The sequence below is a fragment of the Neovison vison genome, chromosome 10 (genome assembly GCF_020171115.1).
Source record: "Neovison vison isolate M4711 chromosome 10, ASM_NN_V1, whole genome shotgun sequence".
In the NCBI taxonomy this organism is placed as follows: domain Eukaryota; kingdom Metazoa; phylum Chordata; class Mammalia; order Carnivora; family Mustelidae; genus Neogale; species Neogale vison.
In genome coordinates, this window is record NC_058100.1 from 62665476 (window position 1) to 62686969 (window position 21494).

At 46.5% G+C, this 21494-nt stretch overlaps 1 protein-coding gene across 2 annotated transcripts in view; it reads left to right on the forward strand.

Moving 5' to 3' along the window:
• Nucleotides 1-21494, forward strand: part of KCNH1 (potassium voltage-gated channel subfamily H member 1) — a 376651-nt gene that overhangs the window by 272867 nt on the left and 82290 nt on the right. For both annotated transcript variants that reach the window (XM_044267467.1, XM_044267468.1), the window contains exon 10: nt 15495-15691. In XM_044267467.1, coding sequence (XP_044123402.1) covers nt 15495-15691 — 197 coding nt within the window. The remainder of the gene's footprint in view (nt 1-15494; nt 15692-21494) is intronic.

Genomic DNA, 21494 nt, shown 5'->3' on the forward strand with positions numbered 1-21494 from the left:
AAGAGCCATGGGCCCCGAGCTGGAGAATTGCCCATAACCCAGGCTCTGCACAAACTCCCTGCAGAAATGCCCCCACTAACCGATGAAATCTCAGGGTCTCCTGCGTTTCTCCTGTCCCCATCACACTGTGCCAATTGCATGTTTGCTCCTCTGTCCCTCCTTGTGAGCTGAGATCCTTTGATTTCCTATCTCTAGCTTGGCCCAGCGTATGGAAGGCACCAGGGGCTCTTTGCAAAATGGAATTGAATTGAGCTGAAAGGCAAAGAGAGACTGAGCAGTGAAGGGCTGCTAGTTCCAGAGTAGGGGGTCTGGACTTTATCTTGTGGGGATGAGGAGCTCAGAGAACATTTCAAACATGAACGACATGAAGATGTGGGTCCCACAAACGCACAGGCGTGGAGGCTAGCTAGAAGATTCGGATGAGCAACGATGAGAGCCTATGTATGGTGGTGGAAGGGAGATGTGGGGACGAGCTGCAGCCCAGAGATATTAGGGGAGGGAGAAGCTTCTGGCTGGGGGAGGTGAGGGAAGGGAATAGTTTGTGGCAGCTCATGGACAAGCAGGAGGGCCAGAGGAAAGATGAAAGGTTTATTCTACTGAATTTGCTACGTCATTATGGAACTGATCTAAGTGTGGCTCTCAACTAGTGGAAACTCTTCTCAACTTACGGATGAGCCAGAGTCTGCCCAGTGAAGGGAAGCAGTCTTGGGAAGATTGATAGGCAGGCCGTGGCTCGTCACACACTCTGAATTAACTTATGATCTGCAGTCCTGTCACTATTGAACTAGGACTTACATGTAGATTCTTCTTACATGTACATGTAAAGTTGTAAATGCTTATTTACAGGTGAAATCTTTTTTTTTTTTTAAATGAACACCCCCTTCTCGTGGTTCCTAATTTGGAAGACCCTTTCATCTTTGCTTAGTTAGATTTGTATTCCAGAGGAGGAGGACCTAGCCTAGGATGGTGGCTGTATGAAGGTGGAGTTAGGATTTGGACATCTGAGGTAGGGCATTCTAGATGGAAAGAATAGTGTGAGCTGAGGCCTGGCAAGGGAGAGTGTGTTGTGCAAGCCCAGGACCAGTATTTGAGTTAGAGTTGAGAGCCCCAAGGGGCAACAGTGGAGCCTGGGGCCAGAGAGGCAGCTCAGGGCTCATCTGTGGACATTTCTAAATGTCAGCATGAGGAACTAGGCTGTGGGGAATCACTGAAGATGATGGGTAAAGCGACACCATTAGAGCTGTGCTTTGTAAAAATTAATGAACTAGATACAGAGCAGGGAGGGAGGGCAGTCAGTGACTCTGGCATGTAGTAGAGATGAGAGATGGTAAGGTACGGGCAGTAGAAATGGAGATAGAAATAGGGTTGCCAGGTCAGATATAGCACACCAGTTAAACTTGGATCTCATATTAATAGGTAATTTTTGACTGAAGTATTTCCCAAAGATGGAATGGGATATACTTATGCTAAAAATAAAAAAGTATACATTTATCTAAACAGGATGTCTTTATTTTTTGCTAAATTTGGCAACCTTTGATGGGAGGGATGTGTTGATGAGACATTCTGGAAGGAGAGTCTGAACGACTGTACGGAATAGGATGTGGAGAGGAGCCAGAGGGGGTTGAGGGAGGTGATTCTGACATCCCAGTGAGTGGGGAGATGGAGGCACTGGAACAGACAATACTGAGTCAGGAGGAAGACACAGTGAGAGAGGAAGGTGATGAACTTGGCTTTGACTTGTTGCATTTAAAGACCAGTGGGGTATCCAAGTGCAGAGCTCAGAAAAGTGGGTCTGGAACCGGGGAAAGAAGCTAGGGCTCAAGACAGAGATTTAGGATTCAGAGGAAGGACTAGGAAACAGGAAAAATAAACCAACAAACAAGACCGGTGCAGAGAGAATACAGGTATCACATTCATTTTACGAAGTGACCAAGTATTTCAGAGCATTTTAAAAAAAAGGGAGTCTAGGGACGCCTGGGTGGCTCAGTTGGTTGGACGACTGCCTTCGGCTCAGGGCGTGATCCTGGAGTCCCAGGATCGAGTCCCGCATCAGGCTCCCAGCTCCATGGGGAGTCTGCTTCGCTCTCTGACCTTCTCCTCGCTCGTGCTCTCTCTCACTGTCTCTCTCTCTCAAATAAATAAATAAAATCTTTAAAAAAAAAAAAAAAAAAAAAAAGGGAGTCTAGGGTGTCTGAAGATACTAGTTAAGCGTCTGCCTTTGGCTTGGGTCATGATCCCAGAGTCCTGGAATTCAGCTCTGCATCGGGCTCCCAGCTCAGTGGGAAGACTGCTTCTTCCTCTCCCATCACCTCTGTTTGTGTTTCCTCTCTCACTGTGTCTCTCTCTGTCAAATAAATAAATAAAATCTTAAAAGAAAAAGAAAAAGAAAAAGAAATGGGAGTCTACCCATTCAGAATGCTCATGAGAAATTTTAAATGGGATTAGAAACTCTTATGATAAGTAAGAAAATGTAATTTTTAAATACAGTATGATCTCGGTTATGGGGAAGAACACATTTGTAGATAAAAACCCACAAACATCTCTACCCACATGTCATAGTTGATGTTTTTATTCCGTGAGGCTATAGGTGATTTTTGTTTTCCTTTGTCATATATATATTTATCTTTCAAGTCTTCTTTAAAAGAGCATATGCTCTTTTCAAAGTGAGGGATTTTTTTTTTTAATTTAAAATGGAACTTGACAAAGTCAGCATTGTTTCATAGGTTCTTAGGTTATCATTTGAAAGAATAACATTTTTTTCAGAAAGCAGTCTCAACTGCATTTCTTTTGTTATTTACCAGTCCAGTCAGGGAAAAAAAAAAAAAAAAAGACATTACTTAGTGGGTAGTACCCAACCCCTCCCTGAAACGCTTCTAGAAAAGGAAGATGGCTAGGTGGTGAGGACAGAGTGGCTATCTACCCAGGATTTTGAAAAGATCAACAACTTTATGTAAAACCCTCATTATTTTGGAGATGGAGGAACTAAATCCTTCACGGAGCTGCTTCCCAAGATGCCTGTGAGCTGGAGGGGCTGAGGGAGAGGTCCCCCACTTCCTGTGCTACCATCTTCTGGACTGCCCCTGCCCCCCACTGCCCTGGGGACCTGGCGTAGCTGCTGGTAGAATATGGCCGCAGGGCACCATATAACAATGTCACTTGCTCACGCTCAACCCAAGGGGAGGGGGCTGTGTTTAAGCATCTCAATGCTCCAACCAAGCATTAATATTCATACAGCTGTTTCATCAACTGAAGCAATTACTTTAAATCCACACTCCCAGGGAGAAGCTAGCCTAGGAATAATCTAGAACTTCCAAAATGCATAACGTTTGTGCCTGGTAATGCACAGAGTACTTGACTGAGGCAGGGTAGAGGTGGGGACCAGGTTCTACTTCTTTAATTCTGTTTTTATTTAAGCAACTAAAAAAAAAAAAAATGGTTTGTAGTCTCTGAAGACACCAGAAGTTTGCAGAGTCAATAGATCTTTCTTTTTTTTTTTTTTTTTTTTAAAGATTTTATTTATTTATTTGACAGAGAGAGATTACAAGCAGACGGAGAGGCAGGCAGAGAGGGAGATAGAGGGAAGCAGGCTCCCTGCTGAGCAGAGAGCCCGATGCGGGACTCGATCCCAGGACCCCGAGATCATGACCTGAGCCGAAGGCAGCGGCTTAACCCACTGAGCCACCCAGGCGCCCTCAATAGATCTTTCTAAAGGAAATTCTTACAACTTCAGTGCCCAGAGGGGAATGGTTAAAAAACTATGGTAAATTGAGGCAGCTGTTACAATGATGATACGAAAAGTGTTATCGGCATGTGAAATGTTGTAAATATAATGTTAAGTGGGGCAGCGGGGAGAAGCAGAGTCTGTAGCTCTATGTGCTATAACCCCAACTGCATAAAAGGGGACTTGCAAGAAGAAAGATGGGAAGCGCACCAAAATGTTCAGAGTTTTCTAGGTGGCGGCCTGTAGAGCCAATATTTTTCCATTTCTCAGTATATTTCAGTCATTTTCTGCAGCGCACACAGAGTCTTTTATAAACAGGAAGGGAAAAAAATCAACTCAATTTGCAATTCTTATCTGCAGTGATCTTGGAAATTATCACCTGCCTTCAGTGAGAGATTTGTGATCTGTTTACTTAGCAGAGACACATTGGGCTAATTTAATTTTACCTAATTGCAGTCGCAAAGAATAGAAGAGCGTCATGATGTTTCCAAGCCATTGCTGTAATGTAACCATTACCAAGTGCGTCCGCGTTCACAGAGAGAGGCCAGTGCTGTTTGCTCCTGCTCAGTATAGTCTCCACAAGGAAGCCTGGTGACCTACCTTTGGCTGAAATTTTTATTCCTTAAAGGAGAGCACTTGTATGATAGGGTGATTTCTTATCTTTACATCTTCTTTTAAATTCATCTATAATTTTCAGCTTATCATTAGCTAGATAGGAGTGAATTATGGGACCGTTTCTGAACAGGTCAGCAAATTCCTTCTTGGGCCAAGCTGACAGGGTAGCTACCTGAGGACACCGGGGTTCTTTTCACTGGGGCTGGGGACCAATCCTCTCCTCAAAGCTGCCATCCTGAGACATTCTAAGTCTTTCATATCCTGGCTCACCTTACAGTGTTCCACTCAGACTCATCTTTTCCTTGATGAATTGATTTATTCACTCCATAAACATGCCAGGTATAGTCTGGGGATTGAAGATACATCGGCAAATCAGACAGACACACCCGGGATAGAGTTAATAGCCTCATCCGGGAGACAGATAAACAAACACACAGTTTTATAACATAGTATGCCAAGGGCAATAGGAGTAAGAACAAGATGCTAAGGAAGCTTATAAGGCAGACATCTAATCCATCCTGGCCAAGAGAAATCAAGGAAGACTTCCTGTCAGAGGTGGTACCTGAGCTGAGAATTGCATGATGAACTGAACTCCACTGGAAGCAGCAGGGGTAGTGAGGTTTGGAATGGAGGATTAAAGAGAAAGTATTCTAAGCAGAGGGGACAGCATTTTCAAAGCCTTTTTTTTTTTTTTTTAAGATTTATATATTTACTTGAGGGAGAGAGAGAGCATGGCTAGGCATGGGGGGTGGGGTGGGACAGAGGGAGAAGGAGAGAGAGAGAGAGAAGGAAAAATCTCAAATAGATTCCCCACTGAGTGCAGAGGCCGACTCAGAGCTTTATCTCACGACCCTGAGATTATGACCTGAGCATAAATCAAGAGTCACTTAACCAACTGCCACTCAGGTGCCCCGAGTATTTTAAAAGACTTTAAAGCAGAAGAGTGATATTTGTGTTTAGAGAGGTCATCTTGGATGCTGTAAAGAGGATGGATAGCAGGCAAGAAGACCAGAGAAGATGATGTTGAGAGATGAGTGTGGCTTGAATTGATTTGATATCAGCGGAAATAGAGAAGAATAGACAAATTTATGAGATCCTTGAAGGATAAAATGATCAGAGCTTGGTCTTTTGTTGGATATGGAAATGAGCAAAGGGGAGGGATCAGGAATAGCTTGGACAACTTTCACCAGGACAGGGAACTCTGGTGGGTGGGCAGGCTGACCTGGGGGTGGGACCAGTTGCATTCTGGGATTTGTGGGTTTGAGCTAAGTGAGTGTTCAGTGTGAGGTTCTAGACTCAGAAGAGAGACCTAGGCTAGAGGCATAAACATGGGGACCATCAGGAACCAGGTGGCAGCTGAAGCCAGGCAAGAGGCTGAGAAAAACCCAGAGAGAAGGAAGGGCAAGAAGCAGTAAGGTCTAGAGCAGAGGCCTGAGGAATGCCTTTATAAGGGACAGGTGGAGAAGCCAGTGATGGACTGCCAGCAGAGGGGAGTGGGCTATCACAGAAGACAGGGAATGAGGGAAAGAACACGCCAGTATTTTATGGCGCACTGAGACGGGATGCTGCCAGTTAAACGGTGATATATGGTTGACTGTAAGACACATTCTGATTTCAGAGATAAAAAAAATGCTCGACAACTTAAGTGTATATTAGAATCAGAGAGCTAGAATAAGTTGAGGACTAAAATATACCTTTTAGCTTGATTAGGAACAGAGCTATGATTGACTGTGGTAAGAGTAGTGTTAGCAGGGGCTGGGGGATAGAAGCAAGATTAGAGTAACTGAGAAATGGGGGAAGGTGGCCATTAGTTCCAGGGTGCTTGATAAATTGCAAAGATCTTTCAGAGTTCTGAACCAAGAGAGAAATAAGTAAGAGAGATACCAGTCAAAATATCACCTCTTTTTTCTGATTAAGCTAATATTGAAGAATATGCTTTGTATCTGCATCCAAAAGGTCTTCCCCATATGGAACCCCAGGATTAGCCTACCCCGGTGAGGGTCTGCCTCGCAGATCGTACGACATGGAGGCATGGAAAGAACATGCTTCCTGCAGGCAGGCAGATTCTGAAGAGAGCAAGGGGCTGGCCTACTACGCATGTGCAGGTTCTTCTTCCAAACTCTCACACAGATGAGGGCCACTGAGAGGCCAAGAGTGTGGGGCAACTGGGATTGCCTTTACAGAAGAGGAACACTGGGAAATGGGGGTAAATCACCCCTTAACGCTAAGAGTGTAGAGATGCGATAAATACTATTATCCAGACATTGAGTCGTAAAAGAAAGGAGAACAGCCCAGACCAGCTAACCTCATTTCCAACCATGCAGCTTTACCCCTCTCGCTGTTCAGAAAAATTACCCATCTCTTCCATGTGTCTCAGGTCTCTTGCCTAGCCGTAGAAGCCCTACCGCATTCTCAGTTTTCACTATGAAGTCCCCATAGCCCTGCGCAAGACAACCTCTGATGTATGTTGTTATTATGTTTTTGTTTTATACTTTGCTTTTACACACCTTTGGTTTGTCTTTCACCATGTAAGCTTCTTGAATGTAGAGACAATGTCTTTTCCGTGTTCTGTGCTGGAACACGGAAAGCTGGAACGCTGCCTGGTCCATGACAGGTGGGGCCAAATTGTTGAACTGGAATGAACTGGGTGCCAAGAGATGGTGAGATGTAACCCCTTCTTTGGGAACCCCCAGTCTCATAGCTGTCCAGGAGAGAGAGGCAGGGCCGTTCCCATCAGAGCCAGTGTGTGACATGACAGTTCCGGGTTTGATTGACCAGAGATGTGGCAGACCCTCGCCAGTGTCCCTTGTCTAGAGGTAGTTTGCTGAAGAGCCTAACAATTGTTCTCCTTTGTACTAACTTCGAAAGAAGACAAGTGTTTCTTAAACATCTCTGAGCTCTCCTACAAAAGCTAAATTAAAGACCAAGCCTCTCTAGAAGAAGATGCCTTTCTGAGAAGTGGGGTGACATGCGTGCCTCTGCCTGGAACCCAGGCCTCCTGAACATCTCCAGGCCCCACTTTCTTTGTTGGCTAAAGAAATCCAATAAAATGTGTTGGCTCAGTACCTAACACCATAGCACACTCAGATAAGACCTGGCACTTAAAGCTGAGGCTTTGTTCCGAGTGGTATATTTTCACAACTTGGACAGGAAAGTGCATCGATGAGGTCTCCACTCTGTCTGTATTGGATGGGCCTTCTCACTGCTCTAAGCTATAGCAGGTGAAGCAGAGGTCACAGACTTCCAGCAGCATTTATTTTCTCAGTAAGAGCAAAAAAAAGGGGGGGGGGAGGGACTTTGTAGCTTCATTACAAATAAAAGAAGGCAAAATTTACCAGGTGTCAGAATTTCCCTATCTACTCTTTCCCGTGGTCTCAGGTGACCTGAGGGAAGCAGCCATAGATGCATGTGGGAGGGTTAAGGATTCCAAATTAAGCTGGAAAGCCTGGACTTCATCATCTTTGGGGTAAGGGACATGGTGGGTATCTGTGGCAGTGTCCTTGGCTGGAGTCTGGCCTGGTACACAGTGCACCCTTGGCAGATCCTGCCCACCCTACCCCTGCCCTGGCCTCCAGTCACTGGTCTGAGAAGTGGTTGAGTATCACCAAGGTATTTCACTGAAGTCCTTGGATCTTTGGCTCTGAATGTGCTTCCAGAGCTCCATCATCACGTGAGTGCCGGGCCCTTCTGGTGCATGGAAGCCCATGCCTTTCCCCGCAGCAGGGCGAGAAAGGTGTGGATGGACCTTGCCTACAGCAGAACCCACTGTACTGCCCCACCAGACTGTGGACTCTGGAATTGGCTAGGATGCGGGTTTAGCTGCTCCACCAGAAACCAGTAAAAGAAGCTTAGACAAGAAACATGTTTTTCTCTCATGCCGCAGCCCAGGTATTAGAGCTGGTGTGTCCATTTCATGGTGTTGGGCACTCTGCTTGCTTCTTGCCTCTGGCTTCATCCTAACTAGGTTGTCACACTGGCCTCCTGGTCTAAGAGCACTCACATCCTTGTTTCAGCCAGCAGGAAGGGAGGAGAGGAGAGGGGCAGAGCAGGACTCCGGAAGTTGTGCACATTCCTTCTGCAACCCTCACCTTAACCAGAACTTGGACAAGGGGCCACAGCTAGGTGCAACGCGGTCTTTATTCCGGTCATCTTTGTGCCCAGCTACAAGTCATCGTCTCCTTTACTAGAAGAGGAGGGAACCGGTTTTGGAGAACATGAGGATTCCTGGGCCATAGCTCCTTAAGGTCAACCCTGACTCTGATTTATCCTTTTTCCCATCATCTAGCATGGTGCCTGACCAAGGTGAATTGAGCAATCATTTAACCTCTCTGGAGCTCACTATCCTCTCTTTAAAATGGGCCTGATGATCTCTGTGGAATTCGCTTCACAGGGCATTAGGAGAATTCTTCTTTCACTGTGTCTCTGATTTACTGAGCACCTACTGTGTTCCAAGCCCAGGGCTAAGTGCTTTCTTCATATTAATTTCATGTAAGCCCCACCACGGCCCTATGAGGTGGGTGTTAGCATCCACATTTCTTAGCTGGGTTAGTTGAGACTAGGAAGGGTTTAGGAAGAGGCCCAGTGCATTGGTTTATCTCCGTATCTAGTATCCGCTGAGTGTCCATTGTGCACCAGAGCCACTTCTGGGATCTAGGGCTTCTGGGGATGGGGGGTGTTTCCAGAGGACAACGGACACACGTAACGGGAAGATGCTCTGGCCGAGGGCTCAGGGAGGACGTTGGAGCGTGTTTGGAAGCCAGAGCAGAAGTTATCTAGACCAAGGAGCAGGGTGGAGGTCCGGGATGGTGCTGGCAAGGCCCTGAGGGGAGCAGAGAGCCAGACTTGAAGGGACTGTAGGAGTCGCAGTGTGGCCAGAGGGCAGAGTGAACAAAAGAGGGGGCAGGGGCCCCCTCGGGCTCCCAGCAGGGGAGTTCAACCTGTTTGGCCCTGAGACTTGAATTGAGGGAGTTTGATAAAGTGCTTGGAAAATGTGCCGTACCGGGGGCAGCACCATGGAGGGAGGGCGAGACTTGGCAAGTTCTCTTAGTGTCTTTGCCACATCTCCGAGGACCAAGGAGGGGACCTAGATGTGACATGCCTGGCTTATGTGATGAATCCAGGAGGTCTGAACCTCCCTTGTTCTCATCCTCATCCTCCTGAACTATACTCCATCTACTCAGAACTTACCTGGAAATATTTGTCCAACCCCTACTCACTGTTGCATAAGCAAAATTATTCCCAGGGCCAGAAGACAGAATGGCCGACCCTCTGAGCCTCTCTCAGTGGTGCTAGGGTCTCTGTGGTCCCATTTTACCACCCTGATGAAGTGAGTGACGAGGCCCCTCTGGTCTTAAAATGGCTTGAGGGCAGAGGACCTCCTGATGCCCCAGAGAGGAGGGATCTAGATGGTATGGTAGGCTGAGGGTACTGACCCCCCTGTACTCTGTGTCCTGGCACCACTGTCAACAGCCCCAGTGTGGCCCTAACAACATCTCGAATCCAGGTGAGATGGATTTAAGGAGTGACTGAACAAGTTGGTGTCAACTGCTCACTGTGTAGAGTATGGAAGGCACTTAGGTGAGTTTATAGCGGAGTAAGGAGACTGGGTACTTCCCTCAAAGGATTACAAAATATACTGGCAACACTCATCTCTACAGGTGAGTGAAGGAACTACAATCCAAACATGGGTTAATGTAGGTACTTCCTTTCCTCCTCTGCAGAGCCCTATGGCATGCCTCAGGGCCTTTGTATCTGCTGTTTCCTCTCCCTGGACTCATCTCTGTGCTGTATATTTCTTTGCTGGTTAATTGGAACTCGTCCCTCGGGTCTCAGCTCGGACATCCTATCTCCCTGAAAGCCTTCCCTCACCCCTTGACTTGAGCCAGACACCCCTCCTGCCTGGTGTCCTATCATGTTAGAATTAGGCACTTACCGCTGAAATGTTATAGTTTGCTGGGTCTCTGTCTCTCCCTATATCATGTCTGTCCTTCCCCTGCTATACCTCAGCTCCTAGGACAGTGCCTGCCAAAAGTTGCACGACTGACTGAATGAGGTATTTCTCTTTGGTTCTAGAAATGGTTGGTGACTTTAGAAGCAGATAGTAACTTCTACTGCAGGCCCCCTGTGAGGGCTCCTTATACGAGCACACAATAGGGAATAGTGAGGAGAAGCAGCTGGAGATTGCCATTTTGTTCTTACCCCTCTGGCCTGGCAAACTCACTCAGAGCCCGTCTTTGAATAAACAGGGCCTTTTCTAAGGGTTCCAATTGTCAGTTTCAGAGCAGAATTGCTTCCCTGTGACTTTTTAGCATTTGGGTAGGTTGTTTGATCCTCCTGGGGTCCCAGTTCCAACACCTCTAGAATTCACCCTGATCACCCTTCCCAGCCCCCCGCTCCCACCTTCCATGACCCATCGAGCCCCCACATGTGGGCATTCCTGCCTCTGCCCATCCTTAAGTTGAATTCTCTATAGGATCTTTTTCTCCTGTGCTCCTTGCAGAGATCTGCCCTCCCTCTCCCTGCGCCACCTCAGCTCTGTGTCCCACCTCCCACCTCTGTCTTATGAATGTTCTTCAGTCCCACGGCTGTACCCCATGGAGTTGTTTATGTCCACTGCACGGTGGAGGTGTGGGACAGACAGCTGCATTGTTTGGGGGCGAAAGGGGGAGGAGGATTAATTATCACAGGGATGTTTGCTTGAAGTTTTAATTAGACTGCCTTTCCTTACTTCCCCTTTTCATTCTTTTTTCTTTTCCCCAGCTCAGAGCATCCACTTAGAATGTATTTTAGAAACTTGGAACGTTAGGTTTTAACATTCTGCACCCAGCGCCTCAGTGTAATAAATAAATCAATAAGCTGATTGCCTCCAGTAGTTTGATTGCCAAGTGCATTGGGGTAACTTTTGTTCTTCAGGGAGTGATCATTTCATGCTAGGGAACAAGGGATGAATGTGGGTGTAGGGTTTGTCCTGGCCTCGGATTCGTAACACTGACCTGGGACGTCGTTATTCCCAGAGCTGTGTGTGTGTAACTTACAAGCAGCCTGCTCAAAGCTCTGTATCCTCCCCTTTGACAGTTTCCCCAAGTTCCATGTCATAAATATATGTCTCATTTCCCAGAAGAGGCTTAGGTTTGTTTAGAATCTAACAGGCCCCCTGACACCACACACTTAAATCTCACTAACAGATCATGTATACCAAAAATGCTGCCTTGACAGGAAGAAAGATCATAGGGTATTCCATTTGGGTGGAAAATCAAATCCAAGTTATAACAACACTTTGATTTCCTGGACCCTATAGATTAATCATGATTATCTTACCATGAAATACTTCATGTAGTAGTAACTAATCTCTATTCATTGTTTGTGTTAAAGCCTTGGATTGGAAAACTTTCTCCAGTGGACTTGTTGTCATTTCTAAAGATGCTTTTATTAATTTCATGATGTGTTTCAAACACAATATGGTTGTCCTTTATTTTATGCAATAGTTTGAATTTCTACAGGTAAATCATATGTTAAACATACATGAGGAATTATTATTTTACTTTCTGGGTTCTTTTCTAATTGGAAAAACTACTCCCAAGTTTGTTTGAGAAGTGTAATGCTCATTCATTAGGTTTTATTTAAATGCAGAACAGTTGACCCTTGAAGAATGTGAGGTTAGCGATGCTGACCCCCGTATATATCTACATATAACTTTTGAACCCCAAAAACTTAACTACTAATAGCCTCTTGTTTATAAGAAGCCTTACTGATAACATCAACAGTAAATTAACATGTGTTTTGTATGTTATATGTATTATAGACTATATTCTTACAACAAAGTTAGCTAGAGAAAAGAAGATGTTATTAAAAAATCGTTAAGAGGGGCATCTGGGTGGCTCAGTCAGTTAAGCATCTGCTTTCAGCTCAGGTCACGATCCCAGAGTCCTGGGATTGAGCCTGGCCTTGGGCTCCCTGCTCAGCGGGGAGTCGGCTTCTCCCTCTGCCTCTCACCCCATTTGTGCTCTCTCTCTCTCACTCTGTCTCTCTCAAATAAAAAAATAATAATAATAGGGTGCCTGGGTTGCTCAGTGGTTAAGCCTCTGCCTTCAGCTCTGGTCGTGATCTCAGGGTCCTGGGATTGAGCCCCACATCGGGCTCTATGCTGAGCAGGGAGCCTGCTTCCCCCTCCTCCTCTGCCTGCCTCTCTGCCTACTTGTGATATCTCTCTCTCTCTCTCTCTGTCAAATAAATAAATAAATAAATCTTTAAAAAAAAATAATAAAGAGTTTTAAAAAATCATAAGGAAGAGAAAACTCATTTACAAAACTATCTACATGTAAGTGGACCCGCGCAGCTCAAGCCCATTCAAGAGTCAGCTATGATCTTAATGAGAATCAGGCAAGATTACTCATGGTAATCTACGTTCGGTAGCTCTGGCTTTGTCATACTACGTTTCATCCCAATAGAAGGCGTTAAGATTTGTCAGTGCCTCATGTTCTCACTGACTGATACTCAAAACTCTCAGGAGAACCTGCCCCTGTTAGAGCCCCTCGTCGCTCTTTTCTGTCCCATTCTGTCAGAGCAGGAAGTGGAGTGCCCACCTCAGGGCTGGGATCCTTTTCAGTGTTCTGGTGAAATATTAGCTAACCTACTAAGTAATTTCTCATGGGTGTCTCAGTCCAGAGTTCCATGGGCCTGTGTGTTCTGGTGATCTATTTCTGCATAATAAACCTCCCTTAAATTTAATGGTGTAAGAAATTGATGCCTGTGTCTCACCATTCCATGGGGTCTTTAGCTCAGTTGGTTGGTTCTGACTTGGGCTTTCTGCATGCGGGGCTGCACGCCGGCGTTGGCCGGGGCTGTGGGCATGTGAAGGCTTGCCTGGGCTGGCTGGCTGACCAGACGGCTCATTTACATGACAGGCAGAGGCTGGCGGTCAGTGGGAGCTCAGCTGGGCTGTCCCCCAGAGCACTGATATGTGACCTCTGGTGTGGTTTGTTCTTCTCAAAGCATGGTACCTGGATTCTAAGAGGGAGCATCCTACAGTAAGTGTTCCAAGAGACCCATGCAGAAGCTGCAAGGTTTTTTTATGATCTGGTCTCAAAATCCCTGCCACATGCTAGAGAAGGGACTAACGCAGAGTCCAGATTCAAGGGGAAGGAGATTAGGCTTTGCCTCTTGATGCCTCTTCACCATCTACCACGTTATCACGTAAAAATGAAAGGCATGGGAGGCATTGGAGTTAAGTGTAGGAAGTTACGGAATGCTTCCTGTGTATGAACAAATGGCCAGCCTTCTTGGTTAGAACTCAGTACCAGGGAGCCCACACTGAATGAACCCCTCCCCATGGAAGCTGGTAGCGCCCCACAGAGAGAAGCATTCCCAGCCAGTGGCCCCAGCCCTCAAGTAACCAACTCAGAGTGCAGATGATTGAAAAACACCTAGGAGGTGAATTTAATTAGTGCAGGTTTAAAGGCATTGTTCTCTAAAAGCTCCCCCTTGCATGATACTGAGTAATAAAACTGTCTTCATAAATCAGAACTGTACATCACCTCATAAACACAGAGGAAACTCTGGAGGAATGTGTCTGGTACAGTCCATTTCTTGCTCACACTTGGAGGTGCTTGGAGAAGGCTATGCGCATGGAGTACCTTGTATCCTTAGAATGGAGTCTTTGGTGTTTGAGAAAAGATCAACCAAGCGTCCAGGCACTTGGAAGTCTAATCTCTTCTTGGCCCAAATGGCGAAAACACCCGCCCTGTTAATCATACTGAGTCAAGGGGACCTGGCTTCCTGCTGGGGAGTGTGGCGGGTCTGGGTGCGTGGGCCAGCCGCTCTCTGGGGGGTGACGAGGGTTCCTTTCCACCCTCATGGCATTGTTTGTTGCCCCCTGCATACTCCTCTCCGGCTCCCTGTGGATTCAAATTTGTGTTTATCTGTGCTGAAAATTTAGAGGCATGATAAACAACATTTCAAGCTATTTATAACCAGAGGCTGTGCCAGGAATGAATTAGGCTTTGCATTAGACATATGTTAAAATGTGGGACTCGGGGAAATGTAGGGAGAATATCCCTCGATGTGAAAAGCAGATATTTAGAGGAGACTGATGGAAGTGGGACCCAGAATATGGTTACATGGAATTAGTACTCTGTTGGCTTTTTATTTTTTTATTTTTTATTTTTTAAATTTTTTAAAAAGATTTTATTTATTTATTTGACAGACAGAGATCACAAGGAGGCAGAGAGACAGGCAGAGAGAGAGAGGAGGAAGCAGGCTCCCTGCTGAGCAGAGAGCCCGATGCAGGGCTCAATCCCAGGACCCTGGGATCATGACCTGAGCCAAAGGCAGAGGCTTTAACCCACTGAGCCACCCAGGTGCCCCTCTGTTGGCTTTTTAAATACACTCTTGAGGAATGCCAGATATGGAGTGGCTTGGAGATGCCATGTGGAGGGGGCCCATAGTTTTACCCTCCCAGGAAGGCCTTTGGCAGCAGTGAGGAACATGGAAGCAGGTAGTGGGGAAGGGTGAGGAATGAGACACCATACAAGCATAAACCCGAGGGCTGTGGACAGAGTATGGAAGAGAATGAACTCTACCCCTAGTGCCTTTTTCCATGTGAATCATCCTAAACAGAGGAGAACTGTCCTGATGTTCAGCTCCCGAAGGAAAGTCCACACCTTCCCCATACTGTTCATCTCTCAGTCTGTCCCATGAATGGAGATCCACAGTCCGCCCTCCTTCCTTCCTTCTCTTTTGCCTGCACTTACTGGCAGAACTATTTGGTGCCAGACATGGTGTGATGTGGAGGGAACTCTCACGCTGGGAGTTCCACAATCAACAAAGACACAGACAAATCATGTGATTATAGATTATGATTGGTGTTTTGGGAAAATGGGGGAGCGATAAAGAATAACAGGGGTTCCCACTTTGGATAGGATGTCCAGGAGGTAACATGACCCCAATGTCATTGGCTAAACTTTGACATGTATTATATAGTATTTTAAAGTTTCTTAAATTGCATGTTTTTAAGGTTCAAAATAAAACCTGTTTTTGTTTTTTGTTTTTTTCCTTTCCTGAGCCCATGTTGCAGAATGTAAAATGGGAGATGGGAAAGCAAACGGGGATGGCCAGACGCCGTCTGGTTGACACTTTCTTCACCAGAACTTTTTCTCCTTAGGGAAAGGTGACGTGTTTGGAGATGTGTTCTGGAAGGAAGCCACCCTGGCCCAGTCCTGTGCCAACGTTAGGGCCCTGACCTACTGTGATCTGCATGTGATCAAACGAGACGCCTTGCAGAAAGTGCTGGAATTCTACACGGCCTTTTCCCACTCCTTCTCCAGGAACCTCATTCTCACCTACAACTTGAGGAAGAGGGTAAGCTGATGGCTTCAGTTTCTTCTCCACCAAGAGCTGTCTCTGTGCACTTAGCATAACCACACAGGCCAAGAAGAATCCTCTTGCGGTTTCGGAAGGGGAGCAATTGTTTCTCTAGAGGTTCTGAGCGTGGTTTGCTCTTCAGAGCTTTTGCTATGAAATAAGGGCAAGAGGAATGTTGCTAGATTAAAAGATGGATTTGTTTTGCTCCAGAAGGGATTTGTTTGTGTATCTGTGCATTTTTTCCCCAGCGATAGCTAGACCTTCTAGCATTTTGAAAAGATGAGTTAAAAATAATGAGGTCATTAGTCAGTAAAATGGCTGAGGGGGGCTACTTAATTAAAGTAAACTGAATTTTCCCTGGTGACTAGGACTCACTAATTGGTGTGAGGCCATTAGTCAGCTGGTAATAATAATTTTGAAAAGCCATGGAGATGAGTCAGTTGGGTCTAGAAAATCAGAAAGGTATGGAATCTGATTGCCTAGAGAATATCTTGTAGACACTGGCCTATTTAATGGGTTGTTAAATGATGAGTAATTTTAAGAACCAGAGAAGATTTCTCGTCTGAAATTGTTTCCTTCACCCTCAAGTAATCGGGATTGCTCCATCCATCTCTGTGAGGGTTAAAGTATTCATTCGTCTTATACTCTTTAGATTTTTCTTGACTGATTTCTTGCCCATCATCTGTCTCTTCTTGTGAACAAGGTAGCTCTGACCTATAGAAACCATCAGGAAGGATTGTTTTAAGAACCTTTCCAAAAATGACCTCATAGGGGGTGCCTGGGTGGCTCAGTAGGTTAAAGCCTCTGCCTTTGGCTCAGGTCATGATCCCAGGGTCCTGGGATCAAGCCCTGTGTTGGGCTCTCTGCTCAGTGGGGGGCCTGCTTCCTCCTCTCTCTCTGCCTGCTTCCTCTTCTCTCTCTGCCTGCTTCCTTCTCTCTCTGCCTGCTTCTCTGCCTACTTGTGATCTCCGTCTGACAAATAAATATAAAATATTTTTAAAAAATTATTTTAAAAAAATGACCTCAGAATCTTTCCTCCAACACTGTTCTTCTCGTGGTCCTTGTCTCTGTGTATACTTGTATCATGCTGGTCCATGTATCATGCTGGTGTTCCAAGTTGGAGACTCTGGCATTGTGGTTGACTTCTCCCCCTCTCCTGTGTCTCAGGTAACTCATTAAATCTTTTTGGTTCCACCTAAGCTCTCAAACCTGGGTCCACACTTTACTTCCATCCTTGGGGCTCAGCCCGAGCTCTTGGGACACGGTGCCTTGTTCCTGACCTTCCCTGTGTCCTGCAGCACACAGTAGGTTCCTGCCTTTTGTCAGTCCTCAATGCAGTGCTCCCTTCTTTGGCCAGTGGTGTGACCTTAAAAACAAATTGGATCATGTCACTTCCTTTGTAAAGACTTTTTGCCCCCACCCTAACTTTAGGATAATGTCTGTACGCTTCAGGATGGTTTCTGTGGCTTTTCGCATCCGACCCCAACTTAATGCCACGCCCCAAGCTCAGCCGTTCTTCCCATGCCCTGTTTTGCCATCCTGACCACTCTTAGCATGAGAGCTCTGCCCGCTTCTGCCCTGCTCTGCAAGCACGCCACACCCTTTCAGAGCCCAGGGCCTCTGCCTGCGGCTTCCTCGGCCTGGCATTCTTTTTTCTCCTGCTCTGTGTGACAAACGCCTGTTAACCCTTACGATGGCTGAAATGTTCATTTGTTCAATCATCGAACCCAGTGTGCACCAGCTGAATGAGCCTCAACATACAAAGCTGAACCACACTCAGGTCTCAATCCCCTGCATCCTAAATTCTAACAGAGAAGATCAGCCCAGGAAGGCTGGATGCAGTGCATGATGCCGAGTACGACGAGTGTGATTTGTAGGAGATACCGTGGGAGCGCGAAGGAGGAGGGCAGCTGAAGGGGGAGTTGGGAAGTAAACGTTGTGGCAGGGGCTAGAGAGACTTGAGCTGACTCTTACAGGATGGAGTCTGCCCAATAAAGAGAGAGGGCAGCTGTTGCATTAGGAGGGGCAATTTGAGCCAAGGCACAGAAGATGAAAATAGCCTTTTGTCTTTCAAGTTCCTTGTCCAAGGTTCCAAAAGCCTATCGTTGGGTGCCCCAACAATATGCTCCCACCTATTTTATTTTATTTTAAGAGAGTGAGCAAGCACAAGCAGGGGGAGGGGCAGAGGGAGAGAGAGAATATTAAGTAGGCTCCATGCTTGGTGTGGGGAAGCTGATGCGGGGCTCGAATTTCATGACCCTGACATCATGACTTGAGCCAAAATCAGGAGTCAGAGGCTCAGCCAACTGAGCCACCCAGCTGCCCCTGCTTCCAGCTTTTTTAAATCCTTTAATTGTATTGTCGTGTGTGAGTCCCTGCTCAGAGACTTGGAGGGCAAGGCCTCAGTACCTTGATATCCTCAGTGCCTAACCCAGTATTCAGGATTAATGAGCATTTGGGGATGCCAAAGAGAAAGAGATGGGATCTCTGCACCCCAGTTTCCACATTGTCAAATGTGAGGTTGTAGCTGGATCATTTTTATGGGTCTGTGATTTGAAAACTTGTCATTCAAATTCTCATGGAGACTGGGCCGTGGTGAAGTATATATTCACAGTACTTCCTTGTTTATTTGGGAGCCCGGAATGCTTTCTGGTCGTCCTTCTAGCCACGTGGATTCTTCTAAAGTCTATCTTTTTTATTTTTTCCTTCTTTTTATGAAAGCAAGTTGATTATAATCAGCTTTCAGTGTTGCTGATAATATAGCAACAGAAAAAAAGCGCAGTTCGGGTTATTTGGAGTAGTAATCATTTTGGAATAATTGTGAATCAAATAAATCTGTCTTTAAAAAAAAACAAAACAAAACAAGGACAACAACAAAAACAACAGTGCCTCAGTGGTCAGATTTTTTTTGTAAGTGCAAAGTGATTGACAGCTCTTGCAGAAGGGGAGCCCCGGGGGTGGCATTTTTGAAGGGCTGGGGTGGAAGAGGCTTGGGCAGGGCCTGTGTGGCCACAAGGTGTAGAGGAGTCATCCAAGTCGTAAAAGATATGAGAAGGAACTTGGGAAATGTCAGAGGTGTCCAAGTAGGCAGTGCTGAATGGTTCTTAAGGTATTTAGACACTCCCTAGATACCATCAGACATGTGGCGGAGGAAACTGAGACACCCAATGGAGAGTCACATCAGTTGACCTTCAAATGTCCTTCCAATGGTAAGTGCCTATGAGTCTGGTATGGAGCCAAGACAATTTTAGGGAGATCCTTTATAGGAAGAGGTAGGCATTGTTTTTCTTGGAAAAAAGAGGCTTGTCATTTTGGCATTGCCATTGTAATCTCTCATTGTGTCCTTCTGAGAATTCATCGTTAACATAGGGCATAGAAGACAGGAACATTACATGCATGAATTATTCTTGTAGCTATTTTTTTTCCTGGCAAAGTAAAGTGTATTCTTGTGGCTGTTTCTATCTTGGCAAAATCGAGTGTTATTTGCAAAGATTCCTGAGAACAGAGTGCCTTTGACATCTGCTTGGGGAGTTGTGTGGGTCTGGAGAAGTCCTTTACGGCACAGCAGGAACTCGGAGCTGGAGGTGCCCCCATGGCCATCCAGTCTCTCCTCTATTTTCCCACCACCCTCATTTCACAAATAGGACTTTTCAGAGAAAGGTCACAGAGCCGGGTCAGTAACCAAAGATTTAGAGGCACCCCTGACTCACTGCACAGGCCTCCTGCAGGATCTCCCAGCTCATTGGCCTTCTCTGGCCTCTACATTCTTACCCTCACCACCCCCTCCCCAAATCCATGTATGTGACTACAACCCTGCTCCCGGCACTGCTCTTGGGACCCAACTCAGGAAGGGACCTGTCACCTTCCTCGGTTTCCTCCCCAAACACCTGAAGTCCTAGGCAAGGGTGAAAGGGGCAGGCCCCAGAAGCCAATCCAGCATTTTCCCTGCCTGTGGACACTGAGCCGGATGAGACCCGGTCTGTGTCCTGCCTCTGCCACTTAGTGCTTCTGCAAGAGTTGTTAATGTTTCCTCATCTTTCAAATGAGGGTGATGAGAAGTTCTACCTTGTACCATAACTGTGAGGCTCAAATAGGGTCTTGCCGGCAAAGCTCTCACACTCAGGGTCTCGAGCACAGCGCGAGCTCCCGTCCGTTGTGGCTCATCATCATTTCGTTTTATCCACTTGACAGGCTGCTCCACTCTGCTCTTTGTCACCGCGCGCCTTCTGGCAAATAAGGAGGCAGTTCTTCTGCCTTTGCTTATGGAGGGTACTTGCTCTGCAGAACTTTCCGCAGGGCGGATGCCGTCTCATAGCAGAGGAGGTGCTGGCGGCTGGGGGATGCTGCGGCGGGGGTGGGGGGGGTGCTGGCCCGCAGTCTCTAGTTCTCGCCCCTAGAGGGGTCAGCACTCATTCTTCTCACCAGTTTCATTGCAGAGGGAGAAAGTAGGCCATTCTGACATCTTTGTTCAGTCACCAGGGGGTCAGGGTTTTGCCAAGAGGAAAGCACAGCATCCTTGTTTCTTCTGAGGGATGTGGCACATGTCCATGACAAGCAAGGGTAAGTGGAGCCTTCCTCACCCCAGGCCCTCAGCATTCTAGGGTCCAAGCCTTTCTGGACATTTTCCTCCAGGCCCTGAGTGGCCTTTGCTCTGCATTCAGAGCCTTGCACAGTGCTGATAATAGCATTATCATCAACTCCCCATATGGGGCGAGCAGCAACCTTCAGCACGAAGGCAGGATGTGTTTTAGGTCAGTTTATTTAGTCCTGAGAATGGCCTCATGGCTTTATAGTATCAGTCCCATTTCTCAAAGGAATAAACTAGGACCCTGTGGAGAAGAGAATCACTTCTCCAAGGTCACGGCCAAGAAGTGGCAGGTTCCAAACCCTGCACGTGCCCCTGAGGCTAAGCAGCATTGTGTCCTCCTCCCGTGTTGGTGTTCTTCAACTTTCGCTTTCTCCTGGTTTATTGACTTTTCAGAGGTGGTGCAAATTCTCTCCAAAGTATACTCACTATCTCCCAGCACACTCAGAAACGTGTGCAGTAAAAAGGAAGGGAGGGAGGCAGGGAGGGAGGGAGGGAGGGAGGGAGGAAGGAAGGAAGGAAGGAAGGAAGGAACTAATTTGTATAGTGGATCATAGTAATATCCCAGTTTGGGAGACATCAGAAGTTTCTCCCGCAGAGTGATGACCACACCATGGCCAGGTGTGCGGGAGAGGCAGCGTACACTTCCCTTTGGTTGGGCAGTAGGCTAACCTGGCAATGCTATCAGTAATACACAAAATGGAACACCAGCTTTGGGGTGAGCGACCTGGGTTTGAATCCTGTTTTGTTTTTTTAAGATGTTATTTATTTATTTGACAGAGATCACAAGTAGGCAGAGAGGCAGGCAGAGAGAGAGGAAGGGAAGCAGGCTCCCCACTGAGCAGAGAACCGATGTAGGGCTTGATTCCAGGTCTCTGGGATCCTGACCTCAGCCAAAGGCAGAGACTTTAACCCACATGAGCCACCCAGGCGCCCCTTGAATCGTGGTTTTGATTGCTGACTAGCTGTGTACCCTTGGGAAAGTTACTAAACTATTCTAAGCTACCTGTAAGAAGGGTCTAATAAAAGTCCCTCCTAATTAGGTTTATTGAGAGGATCATATGCATTGAAAAAAAGAAAGTGACATGATACCTGTAGGAACCTCTCAATACCTATTTGTATTCTTCTGTCCATCTACCTTCAGCCTTAGAAGTTCCGAGTGCAGGCTTTGCTCTCCTTTGTGTGTATCCAGACACTTTCTTTAATCAGTGTCTC